This window comes from Nycticebus coucang, chromosome 11 (genome assembly GCF_027406575.1).
Source record: "Nycticebus coucang isolate mNycCou1 chromosome 11, mNycCou1.pri, whole genome shotgun sequence".
Lineage (NCBI taxonomy): Eukaryota > Metazoa > Chordata > Mammalia > Primates > Lorisidae > Nycticebus > Nycticebus coucang.
This window is the reverse complement of record NC_069790.1, coordinates 121,964,366-121,978,536: the sequence shown is the minus strand read 5'-3', so window position 1 is coordinate 121,978,536 and position 14,171 is coordinate 121,964,366. Positions and strand designations below refer to the sequence as shown.

At 37.5% G+C, this 14,171-nt stretch overlaps 1 protein-coding gene and 1 non-coding gene across 12 annotated transcripts in view; both read left to right on the top strand.

The window, feature by feature from the left end:
- Positions 1-14,171, top strand: part of KMT2C (lysine methyltransferase 2C) — a 298,652-nt gene that overhangs the window by 180,900 nt on the left and 103,581 nt on the right. For all 11 annotated transcript variants that reach the window (XM_053608446.1, XM_053608454.1, XM_053608455.1 and 8 more), the window contains 2 exons: positions 389-463; positions 1,931-2,649. In XM_053608446.1, the coding sequence (XP_053464421.1) occupies positions 389-463; positions 1,931-2,649 (794 nt within the window). The remainder of the gene's footprint in view (positions 1-388; positions 464-1,930; positions 2,650-14,171) is intronic.
- On the top strand, positions 12,954-13,090 carry LOC128560606 (small nucleolar RNA SNORA2/SNORA34 family). The gene has a single exon (XR_008373086.1). It is a non-coding gene; the product is annotated as a small nucleolar RNA SNORA2/SNORA34 family (small nucleolar RNA).

The window sequence follows — 14,171 nt, the reverse complement described above, 5'->3', positions numbered from 1 at the left end:
TAATAAAAATTTATTGTGTTAGATTGTCTCAGCTGTCCTTTTCAGGGTTATTCCAGTTATTTTGATAATAATACAATTAACCTTTTTGCAATACATATTCATAATAGCTATCACTGTATTTGAAGACAATTAATGAGAGACTGTGTTGGGGACAAACTGCTTTTTATAGTCACAGGCTCCTCCAAAAGTCTTTGTAGTATATATGAACTCGTATGCTGAGTTACATAATTTGGGTATATACATAAAAAGGGACTGCGTGATATTTTGAAATTTGTTAAGTTCACATATAAAAACTCTTAAAGTTGTTATAAAGATGTAAAGTGAAGAAAAGTGGTGTTAGAGAAATTTTGACACCTTGATTAAGATTCTATAAATGTGTTGTTCATAGTTCAAGTCCACACTGAAGAGCAGCAGAAAAGTAATCCACCAGAAAGTGTTGACACAGATGGTCTTCTCACTCCTGGTAAGCAATGTTTGTATTGTCTCATTTGATTGAGTCATAATTGCCTTTATGGTTGCTATGCAGATTCAAGTCACTATCCATTAAGTTAACTTTGCACATTATCCCAAAGATATTTTGCAGTTGTTATAGGGTGTACATGATATAGTAAATCTTTTAATTAATCCTTTTTTTTTGAAAGAATGGCAGTGGATCTAAAGGAGGTTAGTTTCTCTAGAAAGGGTTTTTGTATGTAAAAATATTTAATGCTGGGCAGTGCCTGTGGCTCAAAGGGGTAGGGCGCTGGCCCCATATGCTGGAGGTGGTGGGTTCAAACCCAGCCCCGGCCAGAAACTGTGTCCCCCCCCCCCCAAATGTAATGCTATCAGATCTGTTATTTTTTTTCTTTCTTTCAATAAATCAGAAATGGAAGGTGAGATTTCATTTTGATACCAGAACATCAGTAAGTTTTAATTACTGGTTGGTAAATAGCAATTGAGAAAGTAAGTGTCTTTATTAATGTAACTTAAAAATCACATTTGGGACAGTGCCTGTGGCTAAAAGGAGTAGGACACCGGCCCCATATACTGGAGGTGGTGGGTTAAACCCTGCCCTGGCCAAAAACTGCAAAAAAAGAAAAAAAAAATCACATTAAGGGGCGTATGGAATAAGTGCCTTTTCATCTTCCGTCCTACTTTACAGAATGACCGTAGTTCATCCCAGTTGGACCTTTACTTTTAAGATTGGGTTAAAAGCTTAACACAGTAATTAAAATTTACCAGTCAGTAACTCTTATTTTTGATAAACTTGCTAAGATTAGTCTCTTAGGTTGTAGACAATGATGAAGAATTAGGGTTTTTTCCCAAAAAATCTGTTGGGTGTTTGGGAAGTTCAGCCAAGTAAGCAAGTGGTTACTTAGTGGTTAGTAAGTCTGTTCTGTCCGTTCCGTTACTCGGTTGAGTCTGCAGCAGCTTTGTTATGTATGGGTGTCTACTCTTGGAAAATATCTTTACATTTTATGGGAGTGTTTACTTTTTAACTTGCGCAACTCACATAACATCACTTATCCCCATTTTCTTAGCCATAAAGTATTATAACTTTACCCATATAATTTTCAGTCAGTTTGTAACTTCTTATATTGTAAAACATCATATCCTATTAAAGTCATGTTTTCATGAGGTTTTATGGTCGGTGACTGATTCTCATCCATAAATCATTGTTCATTTGAGTGTTTATTAACTATAGTCAGCCCTTTTAAAAATGAGTAAGTATCTCTAAATGAATATCTTCTAATTTAAGTCATGGTTTTTTTTTTTTTGGCCGGGGATGGGTTTGAACCTGCCACCTCCGGCATATGGGACCGACCGGCGCCCTACTCCTTGAGCCACAGGCGCCACCCTTACGTCATGGTTTTACCAAATTTCTTACACCTGGTTAAATTTTTTAAAATGTGTGTGTACATTGACATAACAAATATTCTAAATTTTATAGAATCATCCACAAAGAAAACAAATTCTGATTTGGAAAAGCAAAGTTCTCATGAAATTAATAGTGAAACAATGGAAATGTCTTCTAAAGTGATACATACTTGTGATGAAGATCAGAATGAAGACAAAATGGAAGTGACAGAAAACATCGAAGTAATTACACACCAGATCATTGTGCCACAGGAGGAGCTGCAGTTAGAGGAAGCGAAAATAGTGGTATCTAAAGAAGAATCACTGCCTCCAAAATTAACCGTTGAATCTGTTACTGTTGCTCCACCAGAAACCTTAGTTTCCCCACATGAGGAAAATATTTCATTATGTTCTAAGGAACATTTGCTTATGGAAAGGGTACAAGAAAAAATGGAACAGAGAGAAAAATCTGAATTTTCTGTTGGGTTTATGGACTTTGAAATGACTTCTGCAGTTGCAGGTTATGTGAAAGATAGTTCATGCCGAGGGGACAAATCTATAAAATTAACACCTGAGACAGAGTCATCATTTTCTCCATCAGTGGACATGAGCAAGGCCAATGTGTCGTCCTCTCCAGCCCTGTCTTCAGACTTACCTTCCTGTGACATGCTGCACAGTTACCCCTCGACTCTCAGTTCCTCTGCTGGAAACATCCTGCCAACAACATACATCTCAGTCACTCCAAAAATTGGCATGGGTAAACCAGCTATTACCAAAAGAAAATTTTCTCCTGGTAGACCACGGTCCAAACAGGTAGGCTGATTTTTATGATGCCCACAGAAAAGATCACTGGAGTAGCTGTAGAAAATAAAGTGTATGTGCAGCTTTTGTTGGGACAGCAGCTTAGGTGGAACTTGGATATAATGGTGACTTGTGGTTTCTTCATGATTTAGAAAATGCTATTAATGAGGAATGTCATTTTTCTTTCCTTCTTTTCTTTCTTTCTTTATTTTTTTTTTTTGAGACAAGATTCTAGACCATGTCGCTTTGGGTAGAGTGCCATGGCGTCATAGCACAGCAACCTCAAACTCTTGGGCTCAAGTGATTCTCTTGCCTCAGCCTCCCGGTAGCTGGGACTACAGGCGACTGCCACAAAGACCAGTTATTTCTTTGTTGCAGTTGTCATTGTTGTTCAGCAGGCCTGGGCTGGGTTCGAACCCACCAGTCTTTGTGTATGTGGCTGGCGCCCTCACCACTGAGTTATGGGTGACAAGCCATGAAGGGGATTTTTCATGGGCTAATTCTCTTCTGGGACACCCCCCCTCCCCCCCATGCCCCTTTCCCTGGACTTGTTTTCAGTAGTTTCACGGACCAAAAAACCCCCAACAACTTAGACTTGTACTGTTGATCTTCAGTAAGTAAAAGGGCAGAAAATCTTTCTTCTTGTTAGTGTATATTCTAGCTTTTAAAGATGAGTTCCAGATTTGGGTGTTTTGGGGGTGGGGAATAAAGGTTTTGCTGTGTTGTTCTGGCTGGAATGCAGTGGTACTATCACAGCTCATTGCAACCAACTGCCAGGCAATCCTTTTGCCTTAGCCTCCTGAGTGGTAGACTCCAGGTGCTCACTATTCCTGGCTAACTTAAAAAAAAAATTTTTTTTTAAATGTTGGGTATTTATTGAGGGCACAAGAAACCAGGTTACACTGATTGTAAAAAAAAAAAAATTTTTTTTTGTGGAGACCGAGTCTTGCTCTGTTGCCTAAGCTAATCTCAAACTCCTGGCTTTAAGTGATGCTTCCCTCTTGGCCTCCCAAAGTGCTGGACTTACAGGTGTGAGCCACTATGCTCAGCCAAGTGGCTAAGAATTACTTCTTTTATAAAATTGCTACTTTATGAAGTGTTTTTAAAATGGCAAAATATCAAACAGATGAGAAGTATTGAGCTACAGTGGTAATTTGGAGCTTTTACTCTCATGATTAAGTTTGCTTCCAGTGGTTAATGTCTGACCTTTTAAGGAAGGATATCTTGACCATGATCATCTAACTTTGGAATTGTAAGGCCACTTTTTAAAAATCTGACTTTATTTTAATGTGAAAATTAGTTGCCTCTAAATAAAACCCACATATGCATATATCTTAGTCTCTAAAGACAGGTTATCCCAAAGGCAAGTAATTGCCACATGGGATTTAGTTATTTCTCTTTGGCAAAGACACATGCAGTAAACCAAAACACCATTATTTCTGCCTTTTCCTAAGTATTTTCCTTGACATTTATTTGTGCTCTATAAGAGTTTTCTTTTCAAACTAGTTCTTCTCAGTAAATCCCCCCTTTTTACAAAGTAGTTTAATTACGTAGTTCTGACCCTGAAAATACTTTAGCAATGGCAATTTGAATCTCAGATTTACTTTTGGTTCTGATGTTTTACATTTATTTAAATATACTGCATCATAAATAATTCGTATTAAATTTTACTCCTTATTGGAGACTTATATTCCAACCATAACTAGATTCAGATTCAGTACATTAAGACTATTTTCCAGTTGACTTAGTTCCAAAATAATTTGTGTATATGTGTATTAGGCTCATCCCATCCTAAATGAGCCATGTAGTGGTATTTTCTGTTGTTTCTGCTCTTATTTCCTTTCAGTTCCAAAATCTGCTAATATTCTACTTTCTTTTGAGCTGCTAGTCTCTTCTTTCTACTTCATCATTTTCTACTAATCTCGTAAGCAGTTCGTAGGCTATACTTCTCCTCTCTTCAGCTTATTTATTTATTTATTTATTTATTTTTTGTAGAGACAGAGTCTCACTTTATTGCCCTCGGTAGAGTGCCGTGGCCTCACACAGCTCACAGCAACCTCCAACTCCTGGGCTTAAGCGATTCTCTTGCCTCAGCCTCCCAAGTAGCTGGGACTACAGGCACCCCCCACAATGCCTGGCTATTTTTTGGTTACAGTTTGGCCGGGGCCGGGTTTGAACCCGTCACCCTCGGTATATGGGGCCGGCGCCTTACCGACTGAGCCACAGGCGCCGCCCTCTTCAGCTTTTTAGTCTTCCAGTCTTGGTTTTAGTTTTGTAGCAGACTTGCTGATTCATCACTTATAATAATAGTATGGTTATTGTGTAAAGTATGAATTAAATAAGATAAGAAAGCTCTACATTGGTGAGGTGCTGAGACCATAATTTCCAGGGAATATTTTATACTTAAGTGTTAAGTATCCTCATGTTAGAAATACTGAAGTTTATTCTGTTACATAAATTTCTTTGATATCAGGCATTTCTGTGTTATACTTCTGACTTTATTTAGTTTTTCGTTAACATGTCCTTGGTAGTGGGAACTGGCTATAAAACAAGATGGATTTTCATGGCAGTGATTATGATGTAAACAATATTCTTTGGGCTTCAGCTATTTTTTGGTAACATTTCCATATTTTATTGAATGTTACTAGGTTTTTGGTCTTATAAGTATACCATTCAACCAAAGAATTGTAGATTTAATTTGTTGAATGTTGACCATAAAATAGTTCAGATTTTTGTTTATCTTAATGATTTTCTGGTATTATATGAGCTTCTCTAGGAATTTACTTCAAAATTAAATGAATAATTAAAAACACAGTCTGAAAGATTCAGGGTTTGATGTGATAGCTGTTGATTGTATAATCTAATGTTAGCTGGTAGTAGACAGACTCAGCACTGTCTAATATAATATATAATATAACACTAATTACTTATGCAACTTTAAATTTTCTAATACATTTAAAAAGAAGTAGTTGATATAAATTTTACCAATATTTTACTTAATCTGGTTTATTCGAAATATTTCCTTCTTGTAATCAGCTTAAAAGTGAACAAGATATTTTTTATTTAGGTGGCACCTGTGGCTCGGTGAGTAGGGCGCTGGCCCCATATGCCGAGGATGGTGGGTTCAAACCCAGCCCCGGCCAAACTGCAACAAAAAAATAGCCGGGTGTTGTGGTGGGCGCCTGTAGTCCCAGCTGCTTGGGAGGCTGAGGCAAGAGAATCGTGTAAGCCCAAGAGTTAAAGGTTGCTGTGAGCCGTGTGACGCCACAGCACTCTACCAAGGGCGGTACAGTGAGACTCTTGGCTGTACAAAAAAAAAAAGATATTTTTTACTTAAAGCACATCGCAGTTTGGACTAGGCTATATTAAAAGTGCTTAGGAGCCATGTGACTGGTGGCTACCTGTTGAACAGTGAAAGGCAAAGCATTTTGAGAAATATGAAAACAGCAGTTCCAGAATTGTTGAATTTACAAAAAATACCAAATAAATTCAGGATTAATAAGTTGAGAAAGTTGCTATGCTTTCACTGGTTTTAAGGACTTGAAGTGGAAATATTTTGCTTTCTCTGTTGCTCATAGGACACATGCCAAAACAGAGAACTACTAAACATTTACTATAGCAACAAATTCATTCTGTACATATATTTTTTTTTTTTTTTTTTTTTTTTGAGACAGAGTCTCACTGTATTGCCCTTGGTAGAGTGCTGTAGCGTCTCTGCTCACAGCAACCTCAAACTCTTGGGCTTAAGTGATTCTTCTGCCTCAGCCTCCCAAGTAGCTGGGACTACAGGCACCCACCACAACCCCCGGGTTTTTGTTATAGTTGTCGTTGTTTGGCTGGCCCAGGCTGGATTCACACCTGCCAGACTTGGTGTTATGTGGCTGGTGCCATAACCGTTGTGCTACGGGCGCAAAGCCCATTCTGTACATGTTTAATGTAAAGTTTTCAACATACAATCCATGTATAGGGAGTTTTCTGAATGTGAGATACCGGGATGCAGAAAATGGAACTTACATTTTGAGTATTAGGAGTCTGTTATCAAAGGGCAAACCAAATAGTTATTTTTCCTTTACAGAGGTTAGTAATTAAAGTTTAGTGGTTTGTATTGTGCCTTTTATATGGAAAATTTTAGATACTGTTTAGTGAGAAATAAAAAGTTCGTTTTCTTCATGAGATGTTTCAAATGTATCGCAAATTTAAGCTTCAGGGCCATACTGACTTACGAGAACAATGACAGCATTTTCCTGATGGATGTGAATAGACTAAGATTCGTTCTTTTTTTTTCGTTTTCTTGCCTTTTTTTCCCCCTCTTTTCTTTGGAGACAGAGTCTCTATTGCCCCAGGCCAGAGTATTTGGCATCAGCTAACAGCATTCTCAAACATGGGGATAAGCAGTCCTCCTGCCTCAGCCTCCCAGGTAGTTGAGACTACATGTACCCACCATGATGCCTGGCTAATTTTTCTATTTTTAATAAAATCGGGGGTCTTGCTCTGACTCAGAATGGTGTCTCAAACTCCTGAGCTCAAGTGATCCTCCACCTCAGCCTCCCAGAGTGCTGGAATTACAGGAGTGAGTCACCTCCCCTGGCCTTTTTGCCCAATTTAGATAGAGTATTTCTCACAGATAAGGAGGAAAAATTAGATGTGGTAGGCAGTAGGAGAAGGAAATTGATTGGTAAGACGCTAACAAATAGCAAATTGGACATTGCTTCATGCAAACTGTCCTTATGAACTAGTTGTATTTTCTCATCTTTTATTGAAGTTATGAGTTTATAAATGCTTTTTATCTCTTTTTTTCTTTTTCTTTCTTTTTTCTGAGACAGTTTCACTATGTCACCCTTGGTGTAGAGTGCCATAGGGTCGCAGCTCACAGCAACCTCAAACTCTTAGGCTCAAGCAATTCTCTTGACTTAGCCTCCCAAGTAGCTGGGAGTACAGGCGCCTGCCACAACTCCCGGCTATTTTTTGTTACAGTTGTTATTGTTTAGCAGCCGCAGGCCAGGTTCGAACTCACTATCCTCGTTGTATGTGGCTGGTGCAGTAACCATTGTGCAATGGGCGCCAAGCCACTTTTTAGTATTTTTATGGGAATGTCTATTTTGGGACTTGGATTTGGAAAAGTGGTTATTATCTTGGTACAGTGGCACACACCTATAGTCCCAGTGACTTAGGAGGCCGAGGCAGGAGGATTACTTGAGCCCAAGAGCCAGGCATTAATGAGTTGTGATCATACCAGTGTATTCCCACTTGGGCAGTCAGAGTGACACCCTGTCTCTTTACCAAAAACTGTGTTTATTGAAGCTGTCACGTACTGTAATCATCTAGGGGGCTTTTAGAACACCATTGTGGTGGCCCTGTCCTAGACTGATTAAAACATAACCTCTGAGGGTCGTCTTCAACTGGAACCTTGAAAGTGGAGTCCTGAATTAGAGAAATGTGCTACTGCATTAAACATATTTGTACAGGAGGAAATGCTCTTAATAAGTAGTGGAAAATGGAGCAGAAATTTTTAATATAGTAAATACTATGATTTGTTTTTATTTGTCTTCATTCCATTTCTCTTATTCCATGTTGCATTTATCCATTCTAATTGGGAAATTCTGAGATTATAGTAATCTTTCTTTGTAATTTTATAATACATTTATCATCACATTTTGCATGAAGATATTTAATGTAGTGACATGACTGCAATCTAGTTCACTTTCATGTGCTAACTGCTTTCATGGTGGTGCTGAAAGTATAAAACAATCTATGATATATTTACAGTAAATATTTCAAGAAAATTTCGTTAAAAAATTCCTAGGTACAATATTTTAGACAAATGATAAGAACTCCTTTTTGAGTTTTACTTTTCTGTTATTGTTTATCATATAGGTGAGAAGCTTAGGAATTTCTGTTAAGTTCTAAGACTGAACCCTAGGGAGTAGTTCTCACAGAGAAGGTGAAATTTCTTTAATAGAGGAGGTTTCCAAAAAGAGTATTTCATTAGAACATAACCATTTTCCCCATTACTTTGCAAACTCCTCATTATTCATTAAGTAATTTTATTATGAACCATGGAATGTTATAACATACTTGTATACTACAATAGCATTGTAATTAGTTCAAATTAATATATCAGTTTCATCATCTGTTCCTGTGAGAGAGAAAACAGACCCCCAGAATGATGAGCTATGGAGTATTATTATAGTTCGAACATTTACAAATCAACAGTTTTTTTTTTTTAACAAATAAATAGTTTTGTTCTTTTAAAAAATACAATGTGTGCCATTTTTGGCTTCTAAATGCAAATCCTTTAGCAAAAGGCATTAGTGTTTTGGATTTTATTTAGTTTTTGTTTTTTAAAGAAAGAAATTAGATCTGTACTAATACTCTCTGAATAAGGAGAGATTCAGTTCTTGGTAAGATGTTTCATGTCCAGATTTTAATTTAAAAATTTGATTATTTCATACGTGCCTTTCAGGTAACGGTGAATTTTGAAACGTTGCTTAATGTAATGTATGTACACTGACATCATGCATGTCTTTCAGAAATATATATTTCTTATAAAGGAAAAGAAAATGACCCTGGATAGTTTAATTGTCCATCTTTTAATACAAAAGAGGTAAAACCTACGTACTGGATACTTTTAAAGACGGTATTGTCAGTAAACATTCACTTCCTGTTCTTTGTGGGAGTAAAAGATGCCGTGTATTCTAGTTTAAACAATAGGATGCCTTTTAAAAAAGTGACTTTCTTTGTTTTGTATTGTTTTATACCTGTTTTTCCTAAATTTTACATGTCAGCATGAATTTTCATAGCATAATTGTGTAGATTCAAAAGATTTATCTTTCCATTATTGTGTGACACTGAGCAAGTTATTTTGTGAACTGGCTCTTTAAATTTTTCGTCCGTGAAACTGTATCGTGGATGTTAGAATTTAATACTAACACATGTAAAACACCTGACATACAGCAAATGCTACTGCATACTTTCTCTTGCATTATAATGTGGACATACTGTGATTGATTAACTTAAAATGGAGACTTGAGAAAGATATAATGATCGTGTATTAAATGTAGCTCTGGAGTGGGGGTCCTACACCCAAACAGATTGGCTAGTGACTATTGGTACTGAAATTTACCAATGAAAATAACTTAAGGTCTTGACCGAGTCACACCTTGTTACAGTAAACACAATATGTGGTAGGTTTCCCAATGCAAAGTCAAACGGTGGTTGCACTTGCTTTTAGAATTGGTCAGCAGCCCATTAAACTCAGCATGTGTGGTGGTATGTGCTGCAGCAGAGGAAACCACAGTGAGCTGAGGGGAAAGCAGAGGAGGCTGGCCAGCTGAGGAATGCTGCTAGAAGAATTCAGGTTTGAGCTCTTACCACAGAGAGAGTGTAGCCCACCCACTAGGGGATGTCAGCAGACCTTAGGCAGAGTCTCAGGCCCTATCTCAACTTTCTTTTTTTTTTGGCCGGGGCTGGGTTTGAACCCGCCACCTCCGGCATATGGGACCGGCGCCCTACTCCTTGAGCCACAGGCGCCGCCCTCAACTTTCTTATTTTTGAAAATAAAAAAGGTAAATAAACAAAATGTTCATTTTAAGATTTCCCATGTAGGGTGAAGTCCAAGAAGCCCTAATCTAAACCATTGTGGAACTGTGGTTTTAAACCTAAAAAATATCTGGGCCCTTTGGAATGTTAAGCTAAAGACACAGAGATTAGAAACACCAGACTTACCTTTAGTTTCCTTGTGCTCATTGTTGTATTTCAGAAGCCATTACCATTGCTAGCTTCAGCCACATTTATATTCTGAAATGATCAAAGGCTGAAGTTGATAACAGTTGTTTCTGTACTTAACCAAATCACAGTTTTGATTTCTCATTCTCCTTGATGTTGAGCTCAGTTTTTGTGTACTAGACTACTTTATGCAAAAAGAGTCCCATAAGTAATAAAGTGAAGTGTGCTGCTATAGCCCCAGTGTATTTACAAAAAGATACATTATAAACTCTTAACATTTTGTTTCTTGTACTAAGTTATTTTCCTTTCTGCACTATCTCTTCAGTGTTTTTATTTTCCCCAACTTAGACTTACTGTTTAATAGCAACCTGGGTTTTGCCTAGTATGTTGGAAGAGTGTGGGTCCAGGGTTTGCTTAGCCCCTGGAGGCATGAAGTTTGCTCATAAGATACCATATGTTCTCTGGCTGCTTTTAAAATTGGAATTACTCTCGGGCTATGATTATGTGGTCATATTTAACAGCCAGGGGTAAGATTTGACTTTTCACAGAAAGTTGCCCCAATAGTCTGTTTTCCACCTGCCGTTATTGTTCCCACCTGTCTATCCACAGGCCTTGTAACACCTGTGTAACTTACTAGGTTGATAAGTTTACATGAGAAATTGGCCGCAAAGCAGAAAGAAGTTTTATACCAACTTTAAATTATTCAACCCCAACAATTTGGGGATAATTATTTTGGGATTCTAATTCAGTCTCTGCCAGGTAGTAGCATTCCATGTTTCTGTAGGATTTGATAGCAAGTTGGTTCTATTTACCTCCGATTACAGTTTACTGATGGTTACATTTTAAGCTCTGTTGCTCTTTAGTTTGTAGCTAGTTTAAGAGTAACTGTGAGTGCATTGGATAGATCAATATTTTTTTTATAGGTGAAGAAATTCAAGATTCTCTAGGCTATTCCTAGAGGGATTAGTATATTTCATATCTTGGCACAGTATTTATTGGTGAATTCATGCATGATGCAAAAAGGTAATAGATGCTTGGTGGAAAAGAATAGATGTTTGGTAAGTGCTAAACAGGGTACATGACACAGCAACGAACAAAAGGGAGATTGTCCCTTCTCATATTGCTTAGAAGTCCAGTGGCAGCAGTGGTTACAGAGTGATAAGCCCATGAGAGTTGTTAGAGGAGGGCAAGTCTGTTACAGGTGCAGATAGCCTTTTCTGAATGGTTTGTGTTAAGTTCTTTTGGATCAAAAATGACATCTGTAAGGATAATTTATAACAGAGCTCTGGTAATTATAGTTATATTTTAGTTTTAATGTCTAAATATTAAGTAATTTCTTTCTTGTCAAAATATCTAAGTATAATCATAATTTTCTTCAGTCCTGTAAAATTGCACATCTCTTCTAGTGTCTTATGATAATATGCTTATTAAAATTCATAATGTCATTATCCAAGCTTTTATTATATAAGTTCTTCATAGCAGTTGAGTGGTTTTCTAATTATTCCTGAAATGGCATCCAAACATTCTTGATCTATAAAGCTCTTCATTTGGTTCATACATGTTATACGAGATGTAAATGCTTTTTGAAATGAGATAAACTTTTGGCATTATAGCTAACTTTTAAAATTATGAATAATACATATAATCACCAAAAAATTCCTATTTTTGAAATAAAATTATTCAATTTTATTTTTATCTTAGTTGATGACTTTGTGGTATGCTTTGAGAACTGTCTACTAACATAACATTAAATAATCTACCAAAAGGAATTTGAGGTGTACGCTAGCCAAATATCCTCAGAAAACAACCAGTGGAAATATTGAGGGAACTAAATTTAGATAACTCTTGCCCCCACTCCCTACCACCAAACAAAATTATAAGCAATAAAATTCTTTAGGTCATGATTCAATGAGAAGGTGCTAAAAGGTATGTAAGGGAGATCCGGATTCATTTTGAGTGCTAAAGAATGGCTTCCTCATGAAATAATGAAGGTCATACGTGAAAGTCAGAGGAAGTCAGCCATTTAAAAGATGGAGAATGCAGCATGTTTGAAGGAAGGAAGCCGGGGTTCCTGGGGGCACACCCTCAGGGAGATAGTGCCACAAGGCAAGACTAGAGAGGGCAGTGAGAAGGGTTTGTCTTTTGGAATACACCGAAGCAGGTGAAGGATTTACAGTAGGTTAGACACTTGGTTCAAAAGCTGTGTCTATTTGAAAAGTTCCTCTGGCAGCTTCGTGGAGAAAGGTGAGGAGAGAGTGTGAAAACCAGTAGACTATTACTGGTAGAAGCACAGAGAAGTACAGTGACCAGTGGTGAACTGAACCCTGAAGATGAATTCTGAGTGCACTGATGATTGGCATATGTGGAATGGTAGGGGAGAGGATTGAAGGGGGCTGGGAAGAGTTACCAGGGGAAAGAACATATATCTAGATGACTCCCAGCTTTCTGACCAGAAGAATGGATGCCGTTCATAAGGGTGGGGACCACAAGATGAAATCAGTTAAGGGGGAAATTTTGGACATGATAAATTTAAGAGGTTTTGTGTGACAAAATGAAAATGCTAACAAGGAAGTTGAAAATCACATCAACTGTTGGCCCTGAATCAAGGCCAGCAGTTTGCTGAAGCTGTTGGTTTCAAGCAGGAGCCTAAATAATTATCTTTCTGTGGTCTGTTGGCCATTTCAGAACTTTGGAAATGTAATGGTCAATTCATTAGAAAGAACCAGCATGAGTCATTGGTGATAGATGTAGGCTAGTGTGTATTTGTAGTCTTAATACTGGGGTTCCAAAATACCCATAAAATATTATTATATTTATCTCACAAGGATATTTAAGTTATTTGTTAGAATTATAATGCTGTTAAATTTTAATTACAGCTCCCCAAAATGACTGTGGGTTTTTACCCAAAATAAAAGATAATTCTACAGTAAAAAAAAAAAAAAGAAAGAAAGAAAATCACATCAACTTGCAGATCTCAGAACGAGTTAAAACTTAGAAATGTGAATGTGGGCTGTAACAACTTCCAAGATGATGTTTGAAGTCCTTGTTGTAGATTAGATCATTTAGGGTGTGGACTTCAGCCCTGGGAAGGAAACATTGGGGCTTGGAGGTCAGGTAGAGAACCATCTTGAGCAGGAGATGCAGGAAGGCCAGCAGGGAGGGCACTGGAATGCCCACCAGTGTGTTGCTGCTGAATCCAGCTGAGCTGTGGCCAGATGTTAAGTGAGAGCAGAGAAATGGCCTTTGACACCGAAGAGCTTGGGCCAGTAACAGTGAGGAAGATGACAGATACAGAGCAGGTTGATCTGATGTGGGAAACGGAGATAATACACCTGCTGTGGTTGCTGCTCAGTGAAATCAGTTTAGCCATTTAGCCCAGCTTGGATAAAGCCAGGTCAGATTTGATGGGTCAGGAGAAAACTGAAGAAAAGCAATCCTGCAGGGTGAAGAGTGTTTGTTAGGGAGAGTAATTAATTGCTGGTCTTCAAATGCATGCTGGTTTAAATGTGTGAATCAGAAGTCAAACTAGTCTCCTCCTTGTGTGGTTTTTCTCAAAATACTGTTACCTCATTAACTATGTCTTCTCCCAAAAGAGTAGTCAAGCTCTTCTTTCTATTTCATTCCTGGTAGTATTTATGTGACTAATAGGGTACTACTTGTTAATTTGATAGTATTCTAGAAACCTGGTAAGTACTATGTACCTTATCTTAAGTTTTGGTCAATTATTGGTAAAATTATAGTGTATATTGTAGAATTACCTAATTCGAAGTAGATTCTTTGACATTTGTTTCATGTTTTTCTTTAAAACG